General features: G+C 42.3%; 1 protein-coding gene across 1 annotated transcript in view; it reads left to right on the forward strand.

The window, feature by feature from the left end:
• The window catches only part of LOC133552019 (coagulation factor VII-like), a 23,963-nt gene extending 3,412 nt beyond the window's left edge, over positions 1-20,551 (forward strand). The window contains exons 3-8 of the mRNA XM_061899263.1: positions 1,125-1,149; positions 1,248-1,361; positions 8,774-8,905; positions 8,980-9,314; positions 9,394-9,538; positions 19,847-20,551. Of these exons, the coding sequence (XP_061755247.1) occupies positions 1,125-1,149; positions 1,248-1,361; positions 8,774-8,905; positions 8,980-9,314; positions 9,394-9,538; positions 19,847-20,406 (1,311 nt within the window). The 3' untranslated portion in view covers positions 20,407-20,551. The remainder of the gene's footprint in view (positions 1-1,124; positions 1,150-1,247; positions 1,362-8,773; positions 8,906-8,979; positions 9,315-9,393; positions 9,539-19,846) is intronic.
• The last annotated feature ends 4,664 nt before the right edge of the window (positions 20,552-25,215 follow it).

The following is a 25,215-nucleotide window of genomic DNA, read 5'->3' on the forward strand; positions in this document are numbered from 1 at the left end:
TCATTATTATTATTATTATTTTTTTTTTTTAAATATACTCTAGCACTTTGAGGTTGTTCGTTCAATGTAAAGTGCTTTTTACAAATAAAATCCATTAAAATGTTGGCAATTTTATGAAAACAGCGGCAATTTTACCCGACAAAAGTCCCGATTTTAATAGAAAACGGAAAAAAAAACGCCGGCAATATTATACTATTAATACGATTTTTTACTTGGCAAAATTGTGACAAAGGTCATCATTTTATTCAAAACAAGAACAACAACAAAAAATAGTAATAGTCAGAATTCTATATGACCTGCGATGAGGTGGCGACTTGTCCAGGGTGTACCCCGCCTTCCGCCCGATTGTAGCTGAGATAGGCGCCAGCGCCCCCCGCGACCCCAAAAGGGAATAAGCGGTAGAAAATGGATGGATGGATGGAGAATTCTATATGACAAATGTCACCATTTTGCATGAATAACTAAGAATTTTAATTTCACGAGAAAATATTGCAATACTACAGAAACCGATAAGAATATGAGGAATTGTTCTCGATTTTATAAGAAAAGTCGACACATTGTGAGAAAAAAAGCTACTTAATTTACTTTTATTTGTTGTTTTTAAATCTTCACTATATACTTGAAGTTATTACAGTATGTCTCTATATACATATTTATTTATTTTTATTAATTTTGGCCAAAGGGGTCACAAATCAATTTCTTACCCACACTTGTTATTTCATATGTTGTTGGATATATTGTTTTTGTCTTTTTATATGTTGTTTTTCAAATCACCTGTGTATATGTACATAATTTATCTTTTTTTTTTATGTATTTACTTTATATACATGTTACGGGTTAAATATATTTTTTAATTGAATGTATCAAATGTGATACATATTTAATGGACCACAATGGAAACAAGCCTTTTGGCTTTTTAAAGCGTTACAGGGATTCAATTCTTTAAGATGTCAATAAACTTCTCAATCAATCAATCAATTGCTCACACCTCCTCATATGGCAGCTACTTTTCCTTGTTGGTGTCTCAAGAAGGCTAGAAAGACAAGAACACACACGCACACACACACACACACACACAAACGATGATGTCATCAAAGCTTCCTTGACCGTCTCCTTGTTTCTAGATGGAATTCTGGGCGGGGTACATTGGTGAGTTCTGCACGTCGGCCATCACTGTGGACTCTCGGCGTGTTCATGCCTGCGTGTGTGTGTGTGTGTGTGTGTGTGTGTGTTCTACACGTGCACAGATGGCGACCAGTGCAAGCCCCCCCCTTGCCAGAATGATGGCGTGTGCCAAGACGGCGTCAATTCTTACGTTTGCTGGTGTGGCGAAAACTTTAGCGGCAAAAACTGTGAGATCGGTAAGTGTGGTGAGCACACGCTTATGAGGGGCTGCAAGGGACTTCATTTAAAATTAGCGCTTACACACACGACTGAAATGCTCTCACACACACAACTGAAACATTATTCTCTCATACACATGAATAAAACGCGCTGAGTTTACGTAGTGTGTATGAGAGGATTTCACGAGTGTTTCAGCAGTGTGTAAGTTTTTTTACTTGTGTGTATGAGAAACGCTGTCATACACTGTATGAGAGTGTTTTAGTAGTGTGTATGAGAGGGTTTCAGTCGTGTGAATGAGTGTTTCAGTCGTATGTGTGAGAGAAAAAAATATTCAGTTGTTTTTATAAGAGCGTTTCAGTAGTGTGTATGAAAGTGTTTCAGTAGTGTGTATAGGCGTTTCACTTGTGTGTATGAGTGTTTCAGTAGTGTGTATGAAAGGGTTTCAGTCGTATGTGTGAGAGAAAAAAATATTCAGTTGTTTGTATGAGAGCTTTTCAGTAGTGTGAATGAGAGTGTTTAAGTAGTGTGTATAGGCGTTTCACTTGTGTGTATGAGTGTTTCAGTAGTGTGTATGAAAGGGTTTCAGTCGTATGTGTGAGAGAAAAAAATATTCAGTTGTTTGTATGAGAGCTTTTCAGTAGTGTGAATGAGAGTGTTTCAGTAGTGTGTATAGGCGTTTCACTTGTGTGTATGAGAGTGTTTCAGTAGTGTGTATGAAAGGGTTTCAGTCGTATGTGTGGGATAATTTTTTTCCCAGTTGTTTATATAAGAGCGTTTCAGTAGTTTGTATGAGAGCTTTTCAGTAGTGTGAATGAGTGTTTCAGTCGTATGTGTGAGAGAAAAAAATATTCAGTTGTTTTTATAAGAGTGTTTCAGTAGTGTATGAAAGTGTTTCAGTAGTGTGTATAGGCGTTTCACTTGTGTGTATGAGTGTTTCAGTAGTGTGTATGAAAGGGTTTCAGTCGTATGTGTGAGAGAAAAAAATATTCAGTTGTTTGTATGAGAGCTTTTCAGTAGTGTGAATGAGAGTGTTTCAGTAGTGTGTATAGGCGTTTCACTTGTGTGTATGAGTGTTTCAGTAGTGTGTATGAAAGGGTTTCAGTCGTTTGTGTGAGAGAATTTTTTTCCCAGTTATTTATATAAGAGCGTTTCAGTAGTTTGTATGAGAGCTTTTCAGTAGTGTGAATGAGTGTTTCAGTCGTATGTGTGAGAGAAAAAAATATTCAGTTGTTTTTATAAGAGCGTTTCAGTAGTGTGTATGAAAGTGTTTCAGTAGTGTGTATAGGCGTTTCACTTGTGTGTATGAGTGTTTCAGTAGTGTGTATGAAAGGGTTTCAGTCGTATGTGTGAGAGAAAAAAATATTCAGTTGTTTGTATGAGAGCTTTTCAGTAGTGTGAATGAGAGTGTTTAAGTAGTGTGTATAGGCGTTTCACTTGTGTGTATGAGTGTTTCAGTAGTGTGTATGAAAGGGTTTCAGTCGTATGTGTGAGAGAAAAAAATATTCAGTTGTTTGTATGAGAGCTTTTCAGTAGTGTGAATGAGAGTGTTTCAGTAGTGTGTATAGGCGTTTCACTTGTGTGTATGAGAGTGTTTCAGTAGTGTGTATGAAAGGGTTTCAGTCGTATGTGTGGGATAATTTTTTTCCCAGTTGTTTATATAAGAGCGTTTCAGTAGTTTGTATGAGAGCTTTTCAGTAGTGTGAATGAGTGTTTCAGTCGTATGTGTGAGAGAAAAAAATATTCAGTTGTTTTTATAAGAGTGTTTCAGTAGTGTATGAAAGTGTTTCAGTAGTGTGTATAGGCGTTTCACTTGTGTGTATGAGTGTTTCAGTAGTGTGTATGAAAGGGTTTCAGTCGTATGTGTGAGAGAAAAAAATATTCAGTTGTTTGTATGAGAGCTTTTCAGTAGTGTGAATGAGAGTGTTTCAGTAGTGTGTATAGGCGTTTCACTTGTGTGTATGAGTGTTTCAGTAGTGTGTATGAAAGGGTTTCAGTCGTATGTGTGAGAGAAAAAAATATTCAGTTGTTTGTATGAGAGCTTTTCAGTAGTGTGAATGAGAGTGTTTCAGTAGTGTGTATAGGTGTTTCACTTGTGTGTATGAGAGTGTTTCAGTATTGTGTATGAAAGGGTTTCAGTCGTATGTGTGGGATAATTTTTCCCCCAGTTGTTTATATAAGAGCGTTTCAGTAGTTTGTATGAGAGCTTTTCAGTAGTGTGAATGAGTGTTTCAGTCGTATGTGTGAGAGAAAAAAATATTCAGTTGTTTTTATAAGAGCGTTTCAGTAGTGTGTATGAAAGTGTTTCAGTAGTGTGTATAGGCGTTTCCCTTGTGTGTATGAGTGTTTCAGTAGTGTGTATGAAAGGGTTTCAGTCGTATGTGTGAGAGAAAAAAATATTCAGTTGTTTGTATGAGAGCTTTTCAGTAGTGTGAATGAGAGTGTTTCAGTAGTGTGTATGAAAGGGTTTCAGTCGTATGTGTGAGAGAAAAAAATATTCAGTTGTTTGTATGAGAGCTTTTCAGTAGTGTGAATGAGAGTGTTTCAGTAGTGTGTATAGGCGTTTCACTTGTGTGTATGAGTGTTTCAGTAGTGTGTATGAAAGCGTTTCAGTCGTTTGTGTGAGAGAATTTTTTTCCCAGTTATTTATATAAGAGCGTTTCAGTAGTTTGTATGAGAGCTTTTCAGTAGTGTGAATGAGTGTTTCAGTCGTATGTGTGAGAGAAAAAAATATTCAGTTGTTTGTATGAGAGCTTTTCAGTAGTGTGAATGAGAGTGTTTCAGTAGTGTGTATAGGCGTTTCACTTGTGTGTATGAGTGTTTCAGTAGTGTGTATGAAAGGGTTTCAGTCGTATGTGTGAGAGGAAAAAAATATTCAGTTGTTTGTATGAGAGCTTTTCAGTAGTGTGAATGAGAGTGTTTCAGTAGTGTGTATAGGCGTTTCACTTGTGTGTATGAGAGTGTTTCAGTAGTGTGTATGAAAGGGTTTCAGTCGTATGTGTGGGATAATTTTTTCCCAGTTGTTTATATAAGAGCGTTTCAGTAGTTTGTATGAGAGCTTTTCAGTAGTGTGAATGAGTGTTTCAGTCGTATGTGTGAGAGAAAAAAATATTCAGTTGTTTTTATAAGAGTGCTTCAGTAGTGTATGAAAGTGTTTCAGTAGTGTGTATAGGCGTTTCACTTGTGTGTATGAGTGTTTCAGTAGTGTGTATGAAAGGGTTTCAGTCGTATGTGTGAGAGAAAAAAATATTCAGTTGTTTGTATGAGAGCTTTTCAGTAGTGTGAATGAGTGTTTCAGTAGTGTTTATGAAAGTGCTTCAGTAGTATCTGTAAGAGACAAAAATATTCAGTTGTTTGAATAAGAGTGTTTCAGTAGTTTGATTGAGAGCGTTTCAGTATTCTGTATGAAAGTGTTTCAGTACTGTGTATAGGCGTTTCACTTGTGTGTACGAGAGTGTTTCAGTAGTGTGTAAGTTTTTTACTTGTGTGTATGAGAAACGCTGTCATACACTGTATGAGAGTGTTTTAGTAGTGTGTATGAGAGGTGTTCAGTCGCGTGTATGAGAGAATTTCACTATTGTGTATGAGAATGTTTCGGTAGTGTGTATGAAAGGGTTTCAGTCGTATGTGAGAGAAAAAAAAATTCAGTTGTTTGTATAAGACCGTTTCAGTAGTTTGTATGGGAGTGTTTCAGTAGTGTATGAGAGTATTTCAGTTGTGTTTATGAAAGTGCTTCAGTATTATGTGAGAGAGAAAAAAATATTCAGTTGTTTGAATAAGAGTGTTTCAGTAGTTTGATTGAGAGCGTTTCAGTAGTGTGTATGAAAGGGTTTCAGTCGTATGTGTGAGAGAAAAAAATATTCAGTTGTTTGTATAAGAGCGTTTCAGTATTGTGTATGAGAGTGTTTAAGTAGTGTTTATGAAAGTGTTTCATTCGTATCTGAGAGTGAAAAAAATATTCAGTTGTTTGTATAAGAGCGTTTCAGTAGTTTGTATAAGAGCGTTTCAGTCGTGTGTATGAAAGTCTTTCAGTAGTGTTAATAGGCGTTTCACTTACGTGTATGAGTGTTTCAGTAGTGTGTATAAAAGGGTTTCAGTTGTATGTGTGAGAGAAAAAAATAATCAGTTGTTTGTATAAGAGTGTTTCAGTAGTTTGTATGAGAGCTTTCCAGTAGTGTGAATGAGAGTGTTTCAGTAGTGTTTATGAAAGTGTTTCAGTAGTATCTGTAAGAGACAAAAATATTCAGTTGTTTGAATAAGACCGTTTCAGTAATTTGTATGAAAGCGTTTCAGTAGTGTGTATGAGAGTGTTTCAGTAGTCTGTATGAAAGGGTTTCAGTCCTATGTGTGAGAGAAAAAATAATCAGTTGTTTGAATAAGAGCCTTTCAGTAGTTTGATTGAGAGCGTTTCAGTAGTGTGTATGAAAGTGTTTCAGTAGTGTGTATAGGCGTTTCACTTGTGTGTATGAGAGTGTTTCAGTAGTGTGTATGGAAGGGTTTCAGTCGAATGTGTGAGAGAAAAAAATATTCAGTTGTTTGTATAAGAGCGTTTCAGTAGTGTGTATGTGAGTGTTTAAATAGTGTTTATGAAAGTGTTTCACTAGTATGTGAAAGAGAAAAAATATTCAGTTTGAATAGGAGCGTTTCAGTAGTGTGCATGAAAGTGTTTCAGTAGTGTGTATAGGTGTTTCACTATCGTGTATGAGAGTGTTTCAGTCGTGTGTATGGACGTTTCACTTGTGTGTATGAGAGAGATGTTTAGTAGTGTGTATGGAAGGACTTCAGGAATGTGTGTGAGGAAAAAAAAATGCAATTGTTTGTATGAGAGCGGTTCAGTAGTGTGTATAACCGTTTCACTTGTGTGTACTAGAGTGGTTTAGTAGTGCATATAAGAGTGTTTCAGTGGTGTGTATGGAAGGGTTTCAGTAGTGCGCGAGAAAATAAAAATGTGTTTGTATAAGAGGGAAAACAATCATTAGTGTGTATAAGAGTGTTTCAGTAGTGTGTATGAAAGGGTTTCAGTAGTATGTGTGAGAGAAAAAAATATTCAGTTGTTTGTATAAGAGCGTTTCAGTAGTGTTTATGAAAATGTTTCAGTAGTATGTGTGAGAGAAAAAAAATATTCAATTGTTTGAATAAGAGCATTTCAGTAGTTTGTATGAGAGTGTTTCAGTAGTGTGTATGAAAGTGTTTCAGTTGTGTGTATGGAAAGACTTCAGGTATGTGAGAGAAAAAAAATGCAATTGTTTTTTTTTTATGAGAGTGGTTTATAACTGTGTATACTGTTTCAGTAGTGTGTGAGAGTTGTTTAGTAGTGTGTATGAGAGTGTTCCAGTAGTGTGTGAGAGTTGTTTAATAGTGTGCACGAGAGTGTTTCAGTCGTGTTTATGAGAGGGTTCCAGTAGTGTGAGAATTGTTCAGTAGTGTGTATGAGAGTATTTCAGTCGTGTTTATGAAAGGGTTCCAGTAGTGTGTGTGAGTTGTTCAGTAGTGTGTATGAGTGTTTCAGTAGTGTGTATGAAAGTGTTTCAGTAGTGTGTATGAAAGTGTTTCAGTCGTGTTTATCAGAGGGTTTCAGTAGTGTGTGAGAGTTGTTCAGTAGTGTGTATGAGTGTTTCAGTCGTGTGTATGAGAGTGTTCCAGTAGTGTGTGAGAGTTGTTTAATAGTGTGTATGAGTGTTTCAGTAGTGTGTATGAGAGTGTTCCAGTAGTGTGTGAGAGTTGTTTAATAGTGTGCACGAGAGTATTTCAGTCGTGTTTATGAAAGGGTTCCAGTAGTGTGTGTGAGTTGTTCAGTAGTGTGTATGAGTGTTTCAGTAGTGTGTATGAAAGTGTTTCAGTAGTGTGTATGAAAGTGTTTCAGTCGTGTTTATCAGAGGGTTTCAGTAGTGTGTGAGAGTTGTTCAGTAGTGTGTATGAGTGTTTCAGTAGTGTGTATGAGAGTGTTCCAGTAGTGTGTGAGAGTTGTTTAATGGTGTGTATGAGTGTTTCAGTAGTGTGTATGAGAGTGTTTCAGTCGTGTTTATCAGAGTGTTTCAGTAGTGTGTGAGAGTTGTTCAGTAGTGTGTATGAGCGTTTCAGTAGTGTGTATCAGAGTGTTCCAGTAGTGTGTGAGAGTTGTTTAATAGTGTGTATGAGTGTTTCAGTAGTGTGTATGAGAGTGTTTCAGTCGTGTTTATCAGAGTGTTTCAGTAGTGTGTGAGAGTTGTTCAGTAGTGTGTATGAGCGTTTCAGTAGTGTGTATCAGAGTGTTCCAGTAGTGTGTGAGAGTTGTTTAGTGGTGTGTATGAGAGTGTTTCAGCAGTGTATGAGAGGGTTCCAGTATTGTGCGAGAGTTGGTTAGTAGTGTGTATGAGTGTTTCAGTAGTGTGTGAGAGTTGTTTAGTGGTGTGTATGAGTGTTCCAGTAGTGTGTATGAGAGTGTTTCAGCAGTGTGTATGAGAGGGTTCCAGTATTGTGCGAGAGTTGGTTAGTAGTGTGTATGAGTGTTTCAGCAGTGTGTATCAGAGGGTTCCAGTAGTGTGTGAGAGTTGGTTAGTAGTGTGTATGAGTGTTTCAGTAGTGTGTGGGAGAGGGTTCCAGTAGTGTTTGAGAGTTGGTTAGTAGTGTGTATGAGTGTTTCAGTAGTGTGTGGGAGAGGGTTCCAGTAGTGTTTGAGAGTTTAGGAGTGTGTATGAGTGTTTCAGTAGTGGGAATGAGAGTGTTTCAGTAATGTGTATGAGAGTTGTTTAGTAGTGTGTATGAGAGTATTTCAGTAGTGTGTATGAGAGGGTTCCAGTAGTGTGTGAGAATTATTTAGTAGTGTGTATGAGGGTTTCAGTAGTGTGTAAGAGTTGTTTAGTAGTGTGTATGAGAGTATTTCAGTAGTGTGTATGAGAGTATTTCAGTAGTGTGTATGAGGGGGTTCCAGTAGTGTGTGAGAGTTATTTAGTAGTGTGTATGAGTGTTTCGATAGTCTGTAAGAGTTGTTTAGTAGTGTGTATGAGAGTATTTCAGTAGTGTGTATGAGAGTATTTCAGTAGTGTGTATGAGAGTATTTCAGTAGTGTGTATGAGAGGGTTCCAGTAGTGTGTGAGAGTTATTTAGTAGTGTGTATGAGTGTTTCGATAGTCTGTAAGAGTTGTTTAGTAGTGTGTATGAGAGCGTTTCAGTAGTGTGTAAGAGTTGTTTAGTAGTGTGTATGAGAGTATTTCAGTAGTGTATGAGAGTATTTCAGTAGTGTGTATGAGAGGGTTCCAGTAGTGTGTGAGAGTTATTTAGTAGTGTGTATGAGTGTTTCGATAGTCTGTAAGAGTTGTTTAGTAGTGTGTATGAGAGCGTTTCAGTAGTGTGTATGTAAGAGGTAATTCTGAATAATGTCTCAAAAGGCCCCTCATAAAACACACACGTACACACACACACACACACACACACGAGTGTGTTTGCCCTGCAGAGATCAGCAAGCAGTGCTCGGTCAACAACGGAGGGTGCGCACACTTCTGCACGATGGAGGCGGAGCTTGCAAAGTGCCGCTGTGCACATGGATACAGACTCGCAGCTGACCTGAGGACCTGCGAGCCGACAGGTGACAACACACACACACACACACACACACAAAATAAGGCGGTCCATGTGAGGAGGAGGCGTGTCATCGGACAGGACAGTTCAGTTGCGGTCGACTCGGAGGCTCCGCCCACACGCCGCGCTCGTCCAACCGGACGCACTTCGGCAACTCCAGCGTGGAGGAGGAGGACGACGTCATACCGGAAGAGTGGCTGGACTACGACTACAGCCTGACCGCCAACCTTTCACTGGAGGTCAACGCATCGCTGAGGTCGGAGGTCAAGAGCCGGCCCGCGAGGTCGGCGTCCAACGACAGCGCGCTGCCTCTGGCGTCCTTCTTCCCCACCCTGTCCTCCGTCACGGCGCAGGCCAACAGCGACCAGAGGATTGTCGGGGGAGACACGGCCCTGCCTGGAGAGGTTCCCTGGCAGGTATGACATCACGCACTCCCTGACTCCGCCCCCCTGGAGCGCTCGCTCACGTCTTGTGTGTGCGCGTGTGGACACGCAGGTGGCGCTCATGTCCCGCTCGGCCTCGCTCCAGGTGGCGGAAGTCTTCTGCGGCGGTTCCCTGCTCAGCGATGTGTGGGTCATCACGGCGGCCCACTGCCTGGTCCAGGCCAAAAAGGCCGGGTTGCCCTTCTTTGTCAGAGCAGGTGAGCCGACGCCATCAACGCCGGGGCTCTCAGAAACAGCAATCGTGCGTGCTTTTATTTTGTAGCAGTAGTGCGGAACGTTAGAAAAAGGTTTGATCTCGTGAAAATGAGTCAAACGGACAACGAAGGTAGCTGTGAAAGACACGAAGCTACTCCCCGTATCGCGCTAAGTCGCAGACGTTAAACTCAAAGCCCGTTACGTCATTTAAAGTGGCCCGCCACATCATTTTAGGGTTGGAATCGGGGGGGTAAAGCATCAAAATGATTCCCGGGCGCAGCCACCGCCGCTGCTCACTGCTCCCCTCGCCTCCCAGGGGGTGATCAAGGGTGATGGGTCAAATGCACAGAATAATCTCGCCCATACTTGCCAAGCTTGACACCTCCGATTTCGGGAGGTGGGGGTCTTGGTTGGGGGGGGCGGGGGCGTGGTTGGGGGCGTGGTTAAGAGTCAAGTATTTCATACATATATATAAATATAAAAGAAATACTTGACTTTCAGTAAATTCCAACTATATATATATAATTACTTCATCTCTACAGAAGTGTTTCATGAGGGGTTCCCTCAATCATCAGGAGATTCTAATGGAAGCATTCACATACAATGGTTTATATAGGGCACGGAGTGGGTGGGTACAGGCAGGCGTAGGGCCGTGGTGATTGTTGAAATGTTGAAATGATTTCACTGCGCTTGTTGAGGGATGACAGGTCTGGATGATACATAATAAACAGGTTGCATCTTTTATTACCACTGTTGTAAGGTGTGCTGGATGCAATAATTTGCCATGTTATTGAATATTCAACATTATTGTCTTTGAGGTTCCAAATGTACTTGCTGAGTTCTGTAGAATTCCGCAAAGTCTGGTTTCCAAAGGAGGCCTTGTGATTATTCCATCTGGTTTTAAGCGCTCCTTCGGTTAATCCTACGTACGTGTCGGATGTGTTAATGTCCTTGCGTGTTACCTTTGCTTGGTAAACGACTGTTTGTAAGCACCCCCCGTTGAGAGGGAGATTTTAATGGAAGCATTCACATACAATGGTTTATATAGGGCACAGAGTGGGTGGGTACAGGCAGGCGTAGGGGCGTGGTGATTGGCTCATGTGTTACCTAGGCGGTGTTTCCGTCTGTGGCGGCATTTTGAAATGATTTCATTGCGCTTGTTGAGGGATGACAGGTCTGGATGATACATAATAAACAGGTTGCATCTTTTATTACCACTGTTGTAAGGTGTGCTGGATGCAAGAATTTGCCATGTTATTGAATATTCAACATTATTGTCTTTGAGGTTCCAAATGTGCTTGCTGAGTTCTGTAGAATTCCGCAAAGTCTGGTTTCTAAACGAGGCCTTGTGATTATTCCATCTGGTTTTAAGCGCTCCTTCGGTTAATCCTACGTACGTGTCGGATGTGTTAATGTTCTTGCGTGTTACCTTTGCTTGGTAAACGACTGTTTGTAAGCACCCCCCGTTGAGAGGGAGATTTTAATGGAAGCATTCACATACAATGGTTTATATAGGGCACAGAGTGGGTGGGTACAGGCAGGTGTAGGGGCGTGGTGATTGGCCCATGTGTTACCTAGGAGGTGTTTCCATCTGTGGCGGCATGTTGAAATGATTTCACTGTGCTTGTTGAGGGATGACAGGTCTGGATGATACATAATAAACAGGTTGCATCTTTTATTACCACTGTTGTAAGGTGTGCTGGATGCAAGAATTTGCCATGTTATTGAATATTCAACATTATTGTCTTTGAGGTTCCAAATGTGCTTGCTGAGTTCTGTAGAATTCCGCAAAGTCTAAAGGAGGCCTTGTGATTATTCCATCTGGTTTTAAGCGCTCCTTCGGTTAATCCTACGTACGTGTCGGTTGTGTTAATGTCCTTGCGTGTTACCTTTGCTTGGTAAACGACTGTTTGTAAGCACCCCCCGTTGAGAGGGAGATTTTAATGGAAGCATTCACATACAATGGTTTATATAGGGCACAGAGTGGGTGGGTACAGGCAGGTGTAGGGGCGTGGTGATTGGCCCATGTGTTACCTAGGAGGTGTTTCCATCTGTGGCGGCATGTTGAAATGATTTCACTGCGCTTGTTGAGGGATGACAGGTCTGGATGATACATAATAAACAGGTTGCATCTTTTATTACCACTGTTGTAAGGTGTGCTGGATGCAAGAATTTGCCATGTTATTGAATATTCAACATTATTGTCTTTGAGGTTCCAAATGTGCTTGCTGAGTTCTGTAGAATTCCGCAAAGTCTGGTTTCTAAAGGAGGCGTTGTGATTATTCCATCTGGTTTTAAGCGCTCCTTCGGTTAATCCTACGTACGTGTCGGATGTGTTAATGTCCTTGCGTGTTACCTTTGCTTGGTAAACGACTGTTTGTAAGCACCCCCCGTTGAGAGGGAGATTTTAATGGAAGCATTCAGATACAATGGTTTATATAGGGCACAGAGTGGGTGGGTACAGGCAGGTGTAGGGGCGTGGTGATTGGCTCATGTGTTACCTAGGCGGTGTTTCCGTCTGTGGCGGCATTTTGAAATGATTTCATTGCGCTTGTTGAGGGATGACAGGTCTGGATGATACATAATAAACAGGTTGCATCTTTTATTACCACTGTTGTAAGGTGTGCTGGATGCAAGAATTTGCCATGTTATTGAATATTCAACATTATTGTCTTTGAGGTTCCAAATGTGCTTGCTGAGTTCTGTAGAATTCCGCAAAGTCTGGTTTCTAAAGGAGGCCTTGTGATTATTCCATCTGGTTTTAAGCGCTCCTTCGGTTAATCCTACGTACGTGTCGGATGTGTTAATGTCCTTGCGTGTTACCTTTGCTTGGTAAACGACTGTTTGTAAGCACCCCCCGTTGAGAGGGAGATTTTAATGGAAGCATTCACATACAATGGTTTATATAGGGCACAGAGTGGGTGGGTACAGGCAGGTGTAGGGGCGTGGTGATTGGCCCATGTGTTACCTAGGAGGTGTTTCCATCTGTGGCGGCATGTTGAAATGATTTCACTGCGCTTGTTGAGGGATGACAGGTCTGGATGATATATAATAAACAGTTTCTCTTTCAAGTACAGGTTGCATCTTTTATTACCACTGTTGTAAGGTGTGCTGGATGCAATAATTTGCCATGTTATTGAATATTCAACATTATTGTCTTTGAGGTTCCAAATGTACTTGCTGAGTTCTGTAGAATTCCGCAAAGTCTGGTTTCCAAAGGAGGCCTTGTGATTATTCCATCTGGTTTTAAGCGCTCCTTCGGTTAATCCTACGTACGTGTCGGATGTGTTAATGTCCTTGCGTGTTACCTTTGCTTGGTAAACGACTGTTTGTAAGCACCCCCCGTTGAGAGGGAGATTTTAATGGAAGCATTCAGATACAATGGTTTATATAGGGCACAGAGTGGGTGGGTACAGGCAGGTGTAGGGGCATGGTGATTGGCCCATGTGTTACCTAGGAGGTGTTTCCGTCTGTGGCGGCATTTTGAAATGATTTCACTGCGCTTGTTGAGGGATGACAGGTCTGGATGATACATAATAAACAGGTTGCCTCTTTTATTAACACTGTTGTAAGGTGTGCTGGATGCAAGAATTTGCCATGTTATTGAATATTCAACATTATTGTCTTTTGAGGTTCCAAATGTGCTTGCTGAGTTCTGTAGAATTCCGCAAAGTCTGGTTTCTAAAGGAGGCCTTGTGATTATTCCATCTGGTTTTAAGCGCTCCTTCGGTTAATCCTACGTACGTGTCGGATGTGTTAATGTCCTTGCGTGTTGCCTTTGCTTGGTAAACGACTGTTTGTAAGCACCCCCCGTTGAGAGGGAGATTTTAATGGAAGCATTCACATACAATGGTTTATATAGGGCACAGAGTGGGTGGGTACAGGCAGGTGTAGGGGCGTGGTGATTGGCTCATGTGTTACCTAGGAGGTGTTTCCATCTGTGGCGGCATGTTGAAATGATTTCACTGCACTTGTTGAGGGATGACAGGTCTAGATGATATATAATAAACAGTTTCTCTTTCAAGCACAGGTTGCATCTTTTATTACCACTGTTGTAAGGTGTGCTAGATGCAAGAATTTGCCATGTTATTGAATATTCAACATTATTGTCTTTTGAGGTTCCAAATGTGTTTGCTGAGTTCTGTAGAATTCCGCAAAGTCTGGTTTCTAAAGGAGGCCTTGTGATTATTCCATCTGGTTTTAAGCGCTCCTTCGGTTAATCCTACGTACGTGTCGGATGTGTTAATGTCCTTGCGTGTTACCTTTGCTTGGTAAACGACTGTTTGTAAGCACCCCCCGTTGAGAGGGAGATTTTAATGGAAGCATTCACATACAATGGTTTATATAGGGCACAGAGTGGGTGGGTACAGGCAGGCGTAGGGGCGTGGTGATTGGCCCATGTGTTACCTAGGCGGTGTTTCCGTCTGTGGCGGCATTTTGAAATGATTTCATTGCGCTTGTTGAGGGATGACAGGTCTGGATGATACATAATAAACAGGTTGCATCTTTTATTACCACTGTTGTAAGGTGTGCTGGATGCAAGAATTTGCCATGTTATTGAATATTCAACATTATTGTCTTTGAGGTTCCAAATGTGCTTGCTGAGTTCTGTAGAATTCCGCAAAGTCTGGTTTCTAAAGGAGGCCTTGTGATTATTCCATCTGGTTTTAAGTGCTCCTTTGGTTAATCCTACGTACGTGTCGGATGTGTTAATGTCCTTGCGTGTTACCTTTGCTTGGTAAACGACTGATGTTTGTAAGCACCCCCCGTTGAGAGGGCAATCAGGTTTCTTGCGACAGTTACATCCCTTATTGGTTTCAGAGTCGTTTAGTCTGGGGGTAGGCAGTCCTTTTGCAATTGCTTTGTTGTGGTTTGAAATGATTTGTTGTCTGTTATTCATACAGCTGTAGCTCAATTTAATGTTGTTCTTGTTAAATATTTTTCTTGGGGTGTTGCCTTTCGCGAAGTGTTTGTCGATCAGAGTGAGGAACTTGTGGCCAATATTGGTTGTATCGGCCACAAGTTCCTCACTCTGATCGACAAACACTTCCCCAAAGGCAACACCCTAAGAAAAATCTAATGTATGTATATAAATATAGATATATAAATGAAATACTTGAATTTCAGTGTTCATTTATTTACACATGTACACACATAACACTCATCTACTCATTGTCGAGTTAAGGGTTGAATTGTCCATCCTTGTTCTATTCTCTGTCACTATTTTTCTAACCATATGCATGCACAGTAGATGCAGTAATGTTCTGTTTAAGAGTGTCACAACATTGCTGTTTACGGCAGACGAACTGCTTTACCGTAGACGAAAACGTGACTGCTGTTGTTGTGTGTTGTTATCACGTTAATGAAACTGCCTAACAATAAATCCACATAATAAACCAAGAACTGGCCCTCGATCACTTCTGACAGTTATAACGTCATTGGGCAGGCACGATGTTTGTATTGTGGAAAAGCGGACGTGAAAACAGACTGTCCTAACTCAGGTCCGCATGGAGCTGGAGGGGGCGTGGCCTCTAGCTCCGTTTTAATTTCGGGAGAGGCGCTGAATTTCAGGAGTCTCCCGGAAAATCCGGAAGGGTAGCCAAGTATGATCTCGCCACACCTAGTGTGTGTGTGACCATCATTGGTACTTTAAATTGAATACAAATACTTGCTATTGTGACACCCAGTGGTTGCATTTAGAACTGAATTTTTTGTTTTTTTCTTCATTCCAAAATTTCGGCTCATTTTTACACTTGGACGTGTGACACCCGTGCTCTAAGCACGTATTAGAAAATATCTGGAAACAAGCGGGTCCGCGTCACTTGTTATCGCGTCACAGCGCGATAACAACACACAACAACAGCAGTCACTGCGTCGTAAATTTGACTTGATGAATTCTTGTGACCGCTTGGCGCCACTCCACTTCAACTTAAAGACAGCATGAGTCCTTTCCAGACTGTTAAGTGTTTTTCACGCCCACCTTTCTTGTGACTGACTCATTCCTCTTAAGAAAATTCCACGCTGATATCAGATTATCATCCGTATCGGCCAGACTCCAGACTTGTGTTAGATGTAAATATAAACAGAATACAAAGATTTGCAAATCATTTTCAAGCCATATTCAGTTGAATATGCTACAAAGACAACATATTTGATGTTCAAACTCATAAACATTTTCTTTTGTACAAATAATCATTAACTTTAGAATTTGATGCCAGCAGCACGTGACAAAGAAGTTGGGAAAGGTGGCAATAAATACTGATAAAGTTGAGGAATGCTCATCAAACACTTATTTGGAACATCCCACAGGTGTGCAGGCTAATTGGGAACAGGTGGGTGCCATGATTGGGTATAAAAGCAGCTTCCATGAAATGTTAAGTAATTCACAAACAAGGATGGGGGCGAGGGTCACAAATTTGTAAGCAAATTGTCGAACAGTTTTAGAACATTTCTCAACGAGCTATTGCAAGGAATTTAGGGATCCGTTAAATCATCAAAAGGTTCAGAGAATCTGGAGAAATCACTGCACGTAAGCGATGATATTACGGACCTTTGATCCCTCAGGTGGTAATGCATCAAAAACCAACATCGGTGTGTAAAGGATATCACCACATGGGCTCAGGAACACTTCATAAAACCACTGTCAGTAACTACAGTTTGTGGCTACATCTGTAAGTGCAAGTTAAAACTCTATTATGTAAAGCAAAAGCCATTTATCAACAACACCCATAAACGCCGCTGGCTTCTCTGGGCCCGAGCTCATCTGAGATGGACTGATGCAAAGTGGAAAAGTGTTCTGTGGTCTGACGAGTCCACATTTCAAATTTTATTTGGAAACAGAGGATGTGGTGTTCTCCGGAACAAAGAGGAAAATAACCATCCGGATTGTTATAGGTGCAAAGTTGAAAAGCCAGCATGTGTGATGGTATGGGGGTGTATTAGTGCCCAAGGCATGGGTAACTTACACATCTGTGAAGGCACCATTAATGCTAAAAGGTACATACAGGTTTTGGAGCAACATATGTTGTCATCCAAGCAACGTTATCATGGACGCCCCTGCTTATTTCAGCAAGACAATGCCAAGCCACGTGTTACAACAGTGTAGCTTCGTAGTAAAAGAGTGCGGGTACTTTCCTGGCCCGCCTGCAGTCCAGACTTGTCTGCCATCGAACATGTGTGGCGCATTACGAATCGTAAAATAGAGACCCCGGACTGTTGAAGGACTGAAGCTCTACATAAAACAAGAATGGGAAAGAATTCCACTTTCAAAGCTTCAACAATTAGTTTCCTCAGTTCCCAAACGTTTATTGAGTGTTGTTAAAAGAAAAGGTGATGTAACACAGTGGTGAACATGCCCTTTCCCAACTACTTTGGCACGTGTTGCAGCCATGAAATTCTAAGTTAATTATTATTTGCCAAAAAAAAAATAAAGTTTATGAGTTTGAACATCAAATATGTTGTCTTTGTAGCATATTCAACTGAATATGGGTTGAAAAGGATTTGCAAATCATTGTATTCTGTTTATATTTGCATCTAACACAATTTCCCAACTCATATGGAAACAGGGTTTGTATTTTAGGCTTCATAATGTGCCACACAAAACATGAACCATAGGCGTGACACCCCTGCCTTAGCAGAAAAACAGCCCCAAGTCACGATGCTTCCACCCCCATGCTTCACAGTAGGTATGGTGTTCTTGGGATGCTACTCAGTATTCTTCTTCCTCCAAACACGAGGAGTTGAGTTTATACCAAAATGGATACATGGATGATACAGCAGAGGATTGGGAGAATGTCATGTGGTCAGATGAAACCAAAATAGAACTTGGTCGTGTTTGGAGGAAGAAGAATACTGAGTTGCATCCCAAGAACACCATACCTACTGTGAAGCATGGGGGTGGAAACATCATGCTTTGGGGCTGTTTTTCTGCTAAGGGGACAGGACGATTGATCCGTGTTAAGGAAAGAATGAATGGGGCCATGTATCGTGAGATTTTGAGTCAAAACCTCCTTCCATCAGTGAGAGCTTTGAATGGTTGACCAAATACTTATTTTCCAAAATAAATGGAAGGAGGTTTTGGCTCAAAATCTCACGATACATGGCCCCATTCATTCTTTCCTTAACACGGATCAATCGTCCTGTCCCCTTAGCAGAAAAACAGCCCCAAAGCATGATGTTTCCACCCCCATGCTTCACAGTAGGTATGGTGTTCTTGGGATGCAACTCAGTATTCTTCTTCCTCCAAACACCACCAGTTGAGTTTATACCAAAATGGATACATGGATGATACAGCAGAGGATTGGGAGAATGTCATGTGGTCAGATGAAACCAAAATAGAACTTTTTGGTATAAACTCAACTCGTCGTGTTTGGAGGAAGAAGAATGCTGAGTTGCATCCCAAGAACACCACACCTACTGTGAAGCATGGGGGTGGAAACATCATGCTTTGGGGCTGTTTTTCTGTTAAGGGGACAGGACGATTGATCCGTGTTAAGGAAAGAATGAATGGGGCCATGTATCGTGAGATTTGGAGCCAAAACCTCCTTCCATCAGTGAGAGCTTTGAATGCTTGACCAAATACTTATTTTCCAACATAAATGGAAGGAGGTTTTGGCACAAAATCTCACGATACATGGCCCCATTCATTCTTTCCTTAACACGGATCAATCGTCCTGTCCCCTTAGCAGAAAAACAGCCCCAAAGTATGATGTTCCCACCCCCATACTTCGCAGTAGGTGTGGTGTTCTTGGGATGCAACTCGGTATTCTTCTTCCTCCAAACACCACCAGTTGAGTTTATACCAAAAAGTTCTATTTTGGTTTCATCTGACCACATGACATTCTCCCAATCCTCTGCTGTATCATCCATGTATCCATTTTGGTATAAACTCAACTGGTGGTGTTTGGAGGAAGAAGAATACTGAGTTGCATCCCAAGAACACCAAACCTACTGCGAAGCATGGGGGTGGAAACATCATACTTTGGGGCTGTTTTTTTGCTACGATTTATCCATGTTAAGGCAAGAATGAATGGGGCCATGTATCGTGAGATTTCGAGCCAAAACCTTCCATTTATTTTGGAAAATAAGTATTTGGTCAACCATTCAAAGCTCTCACTGATGGAAGGAGGTTTTGTCTCAAAATCTCACGATACATGGCCCCATTCATTCTTTCCTTAACACGGATCAATCGTCCTGTCCCCTTAGCAGAAAAACAGCCCCAAAGCATGATGTTTCCACCCCCATGCTTCACAGTAGGTATGGTGTTCTTGGGATGCAACTCAGTATTCTTCTTCCTCCAAACACCACCAGTTGAGTTTGTACCAAAAAGTTCTATTTTGGTTTCATCTGACCACATGACATTCTCCCAATCCTCTGCTGTATCATCCATGTATCCATTTTGGTATAAACTCAACTGGTCGTGTTTGGAGGAAGAAGAATACTGAGTTGCATCCCAAGAACACCATACCTACTGTGAAGCATGGGGGTGGAAACATCATGCTTTGGGGCTGTTTTTCTGCTACGATTGATCCATGTTAAGGCAAGAATGAATGGGGCCATGTATCGTGAGATTTGGAGCCAAAACCTCCTTCCATTTATGTTGGAAAATAAGTATTTGGTCAACCATTCAAAACTCTCACTGATGGAAGGAGGTTTTGGCTCAAAATCTCACGATACATGGCCCCATTCATTCTTTCCTTAACACGGATCAATCGTAGCAGAAAAACAGCCCCAAAGCATGATGTTTCCACCCCCATGCTTCACAGTAGGTGTGGTGTTCTTGGGATGCAACTCGGTATTCTTCTTCCTCCAAACACGACCAGTTGAGTTTATACCAAAAAGTTGTATTTTGGTTTCATCTGACCACATGACATTCTCCCAATCCTCTGCTGGATCATCCATGTATCCATTTTGGTATAAACTCAACTGGTCGTGTTTGGAGGAAGAAGAATACTGAGTTGCATCCCAAGAACACCATACCTACTGCGAAGCATGGGGGTGGAAACATCATGCTTTGGGGCTGTTTTTCTGCTACGATTGATCCGTGTTAAGGAAAGAATGAATGGGGCCATGTATCGTGAGATTTTGAGCCAAATACTTATTTTCCACCATAATTTACAAATAAATTCTTTAATGTGAATTCCTGGATTTTTTCTTCACATTCTGTCTCTCACAGTTGAAGTGTACCTATGATGAAAATGACAGACCTCTGTCCTCATTTTAAGCGGGAGAACTTGCACAATCGCCGGCTGACTAAATACTCAATGGAAATAGTTGGGACACCTCACGTCGTCCGCTCTCTCCCGTCTCAGGCGAGCACGACGTCTTCGTGTCCGAGGGTCCGGAGCGAGACCACGCGGTGGCCGAGGAGCACGTGCACCCTTCCTACGACTACCAGGAGTCGCCGTACAACCACGACGTGGCGCTGCTCAAGCTGGCCGCCCCGGTGGAGCTGTCCCCGCACCGCCTGCCCATCTGCTTCGGACCCAAGGACTTCACCAAGAACCTCCTGCAGGACTCCGCCGGCTCGCTGGTGAGCGGCTGGGGGCTCATCAACTCCGGGGGGCCGCAGGCCTCCAAGCTGCAGAAGGTGGAGCTCCCCTTCGTTTCCCGCAGCAAGTGCATGGAGAGCAGCCGCCTGAAAGTCACGCGCTTCATGTTCTGCGCCGGCTTCCAGAGCCAGCGCAGGGACTCGTGCCAGGGGGACAGCGGGGGGCCGCATGCCACCAAGTTCCGGGACACCTGGTTCCTGACCGGCATCGTCAGCTGGGGCGAGGGCTGCGCCAAAGACGGAAAGTACGGCATCTACACGCGTCTCTCTCGCTACTACCAATGGATCAGCAGCACCACCGCCATCAGAGCGCACGGCTGATGACCACTTCCTGTCCGGGCGTGAAGGCAACGGTCAGCATGTCTCTGCACACTTTAAAACCAGTGATTCTCAAACTGCGGCACTTAATTGAATGCTCGCAGTGTTACTGTTCAAACTGTGTGGAAAAAAACATCAAATATACTCGTTACGTAAACCCTCTGCTTCGTTTTTGACGATTACTTAGGCCTTCCTGTTGAAAACGTCGCGGTATGACGAGGCGTGCGGGTGACGTCACGGATTGTAGCGGACGTTTTTTTCCCAGCCCAATCCCAGCTATAAGTCGTCTGCTTTAATCGCATGAATCTTTTGCAATTTGTTCGATTAATAATGGAGACGTCAAAGAAGAAAGATGTAGGTGGGAAGCCACACAAACACTTGTTTACATTCCCGACAGCTGATGGTGAAGCTTTACTATGGAACAGAGCGGTCAAGCGAACATGGTTCCCTACCACGTGTCAACCGGCAAGTTTCGGTGAGAAAATGTTGGTATTAAGTCCGCTCTTACCGTAGTTATGAGCGGAGAGCTTGCGTCATGCCTCGCCTCCTGCGCTACTGCATTGGTCACTACTTTGAAGAAAAAAGTTTGAGAACCGCTGCTTTAAAGGCCTACTAAAACCCACAACTACTAGCGACCACACAGTCTGATAGTTTATATATCAATGATGAAATATTAACATTGCAACACATGCCAATACGGCCGCTTTAGTTTACTAAATTGCAATTTTAAATTTCGCGGCAAGTATCCTGTTGAAAACGTCGCGGTATGACGACGCGTGCGTGTGACGTCACGGATTGTAGCGGACATTTTTGTTCCAGCCCAATCCCAGCTATAAGTCGTCTGCTTTAATCGCATGAATCTTTTGCAATTTGTTCGATTAATAATGGAGACGTCAAAGAAGAAAGATGTAGGTGGGAAGCCACACAAACACTTGTTTACATTCCCGACAGCTGATGGTGAAGCTTTACTATGGAACAGAGCGGTCAAGCGAACATGGTTCCCTACCACATGTCAACCGGCAAGTTTCGGTGAGGAAATGTTGGTATTAAGTCCGCTCTTACCGTAGTTATGAGCGGAGGGCTTGCGTCATGCCTCGCCTCCTGCGCTACTGCGTTGGTCACTACTTTGAAGAAAAAGTTGGAGAACCGCTGCTTTAAAAGCCTACTAAAACCCACAAAAACCGACCACGCAGTCTGATAGTTTATATATCAATGATGAAATATTAACATTGCAACACATGCCAATACGGCCTTTTTAGTTGACTAAATTGCAATTTTAAATTTTGCTTTTGAAAACGTCGCGGTATTACGATGCGTGCGCGTGATGTCACCGATTGTAGCGGACATTTTTTCCCCAGCCCAATCCCAGCTATAAGTCGTGTGCTTTAATCGCATGAATCTTTTGCAATTTGTTCGATTAATAATGGAGACGTCAAAGAAGAAAGATGTAGGTGGGAAGCCACACAAACACAGCCGGCGTTTCATTGTTTACATTCCCGACAGCTGATGGTGAAGCTTTACTATGGAACAGAGCGGTCAAGCGAACATGGTTCCCTACCACATGTCAACCGGCAAGTTTCGTTGACAAAATGTTGGTATTAAGTCCGCTCTTACCGTAGTTATGAGCGGAGAGCTTGCGTCATGCCTCGCCTCCTGCGCTACTGCGTTGGTAACTACTTTGAAGAAAAAGTTTGAGAAACCGCTGCTTTAAAAGCCTACTAAAACCCACTACTACCGACCACGCAGTCTGATAGTTTATATATCAATGATGAAATATTAACATTGCAACACATGCCAATACGGCCTTTTTAGTTTACTAAATTGCAATTTTAAATTTCGCGCCAAGTATCCTGTTGAAAACGTCGCGGTATGATGACGCGTGCGTCTGACGTCACGGATTGTAGCGGACATTTTTTTCCCAGCCCGATTCAAGCTATAAGTCGTCTGCTTTAATCGCATGAATCTTTTGCAATTTGTTCGATTAATAATGGAGACGTCAAAGAAGAAAGATGTAGGTGGGAAGCCACACAAACACAGCCGGCGTTTCATTGTTTACATTGAAGCTTTACTATGGAACAGAGCGGTCAAGCGAACATGGTTCCCTACCACGTGTCAACCGGCAAGTTTCGGTGAGAAAATGTTGGTATTAAGTCCGCTCTTACCGTTGTTATGAGCGGAGAGCTTGCGTCATGCCTCGCCTCCTGCGCTACTGCGTTGGTCACTACTTTGAAGAAAAAGTTTGAGAACCGCTGCTTTAAAAGCCTACTAAAACCCACAACTACCGACCACGCAGTCTGATAGTTTATATATCAATGATGAAATATTAACATTGCAACACATGCCAATACGGCCGCTTTAGTTTACTAAATTGCAATTTTAAATTTCGCACCAAGTATCCTGTTGCGTGTGACATCACGGATTGTAGCGGACATTTTTTTTCCCAGCCCAATCCCAGCTATAAGTTGTCTGCTTTAATCGCATAATTACACAGTATTCTGGAAGTCTGTGTTGCTGAATCTTTTGCAATTTGTTCTATTAATAATGGAGACGTCAAAGAAGAAAGATGTAGGTGGGAAGCCACACAAACCCTTGTTTACATTCCCGACAGCTGATGGTGAAGCTTTACTAAGGAACAGAGCGGTCAAGCGAACATGGTTCCCTACCACATGTCAACCGGCAAGTTTCGGTGAGAAAATGTTGGTATTAAGTCGGCTCTTACCGTAGTTATGAGCGGAGAGCTTGCGTTGTGCCTCGCTTCCTGCAGCTGCGGACTCTTTTGCCTTCTCCCAAAGGCCGCCCCCGACTGTCGGATGCTTACACCGTGGAGGAGGGGGAAAAGAAAAAAAAATCTTGCCTCGTTGAGAAACGTGGCTTCCATTGAAGACACTGGCGGTCACCAAACCTCTGGCCACACCCCTCCGACTTTCAGGTACGACCATATAATCTCACTAAAACACTAGTAACACAATAAGCAGTGTTACTGTATCCTGTTGAAAACGTTGCGGTATGACGACGCGTGCGTGTGACGTCACGGATTGTAGCGGACATTTTTTTCCCAGCCCAATCCCAGCTATAAGTCATGTGCTTTAATCGCATGAATCTTTTGCAATTTGTTCGATTAATAATGGAGACGTCAAAGAAGAAAGATGTAGGTGGGAAGCCACACAAACACTTGTTTACATTCCCGACAGCTGATGTTGAAGCTTTACTATGGAACAGAGCGGTCAAGCGAACATGGTTCCCTACCACATGTCAGCCGGCAAGTTTCGGTGAGAAAATGTTGGTATTAAGTCGGCTCTTACCGTAGTTATGAGCGGAGAGCTTGCGTCGTGCCTCGCTTCCTGCGTTGGTCACTACTTTGAAGAAAAAGTTTGAGAACTGCTGCTTTAAAGTCCTACTAAAACCCACAACTACCCACCACGCAGTCTGATAGTTTATATATCAATGATGAAATATTAACATTGCAACACATGCCAATACGGCCTATTTAGTTTACTAAATTGCAATTTTAAATTTCGCGGCAAGTATCCTGTTGAAAACGTCGCGGTATGACGACGCGTGCGTGTGACGTCACGGATTGTAGCGGACGTTTTTTTCCCAGCCCAATCCCAGCTATAAGTCGTCTGCTTTAATCGCATGAATCTTTTGCAATTTGTTCGATTAATAATGGAGACGTCAAAGAAGAAAGATGTAGGTGGGAAGCCACACAAACACTTGTTTACATTCCCGACAGCTGATGGTGAAGCTTTACTATGGAACAGAGCGGTCAAGCGAACATGGTTCCCTACCACATGTCAACCGGCAAGTTTCGGTGAGAAAATGTTGGTATTAAGTCGGCTCTTACCGTAGTTATGAGCGGAGAGCTTGCGTTGTGCCTCGCTTCCTGCAGCTGCGGACTCTTTTGCCTTCTCCCTAAGGCCGCCCCCGACTGTCGGATGCTTACACCGTGGAGGAGGGGGGAAAGAAAAAAAAATCTTGCCTCGTTGAGAAACGTGGCTTCAATTGAAGACACTGGCGGTCACCAAACCTCTGGCCACACCCCTCCGACCTTCAGGTACGACTATATAATCTCACTAAAACACTAGTAACACAATAAGCAGATAAGGGATTTTACAGAATTATCCTAGTAAATGTGTCTAATAACATCTGAATCGCTCCGACTGCCCTCGTCTGTTCTTTTTTTTTTCTAGTCCTTCACTCTAACTTTCCTCATCCACGAATCTTTCATCCTCGCTCAAAAAAAATCTTGTCTCGTTGAGAAACGTGGCTTTCCTCAGAGATACTGGCGGTCACCACACCCCTCCGACTTTCAGGTACGACTATATAATCTCACTAAAACACTAGTAACACAATAAGCAGATAAGGGATTTTCCAGAATTATCCTAGTAAATGTGTCTAATAACATCTGAATCGCTCCCACTGACCTTGTCTTTTTTTTTTCTAGTCCTTCACTCTAACTTTCCTCATCCAAGAATCTTTCATCCTCGCTCAAAAAAAATCTTGCCTCGTTGAGAAACGTGGCTTTCCTCAGAGATACTGGCGGTCACCACACCCCTCCGACTTTCAGGTACGACCATATAATCGGATTAGGGATTTTCTAGAATTATCCTAGTAAATGTGTCTAATAACATCTGAATCGCTCCCACTAACCTCGTCTTTTTTCTTTTTTTTCCTAGTCCTTCACTCTCACTTTCCTCATCCACGAATCTTTCATCCTAGCTGAAAAAAAATCTTGCCTCGTTGATAAACGTGGCTTTCCTCAGAGATACTGGCAGTCACCACACCCCTCCGACTTTCAGGTACGACTATATA

This window comes from Nerophis ophidion, linkage group LG04 (genome assembly GCF_033978795.1).
Source record: "Nerophis ophidion isolate RoL-2023_Sa linkage group LG04, RoL_Noph_v1.0, whole genome shotgun sequence".
NCBI lineage: Eukaryota > Metazoa > Chordata > Actinopteri > Syngnathiformes > Syngnathidae > Nerophis > Nerophis ophidion.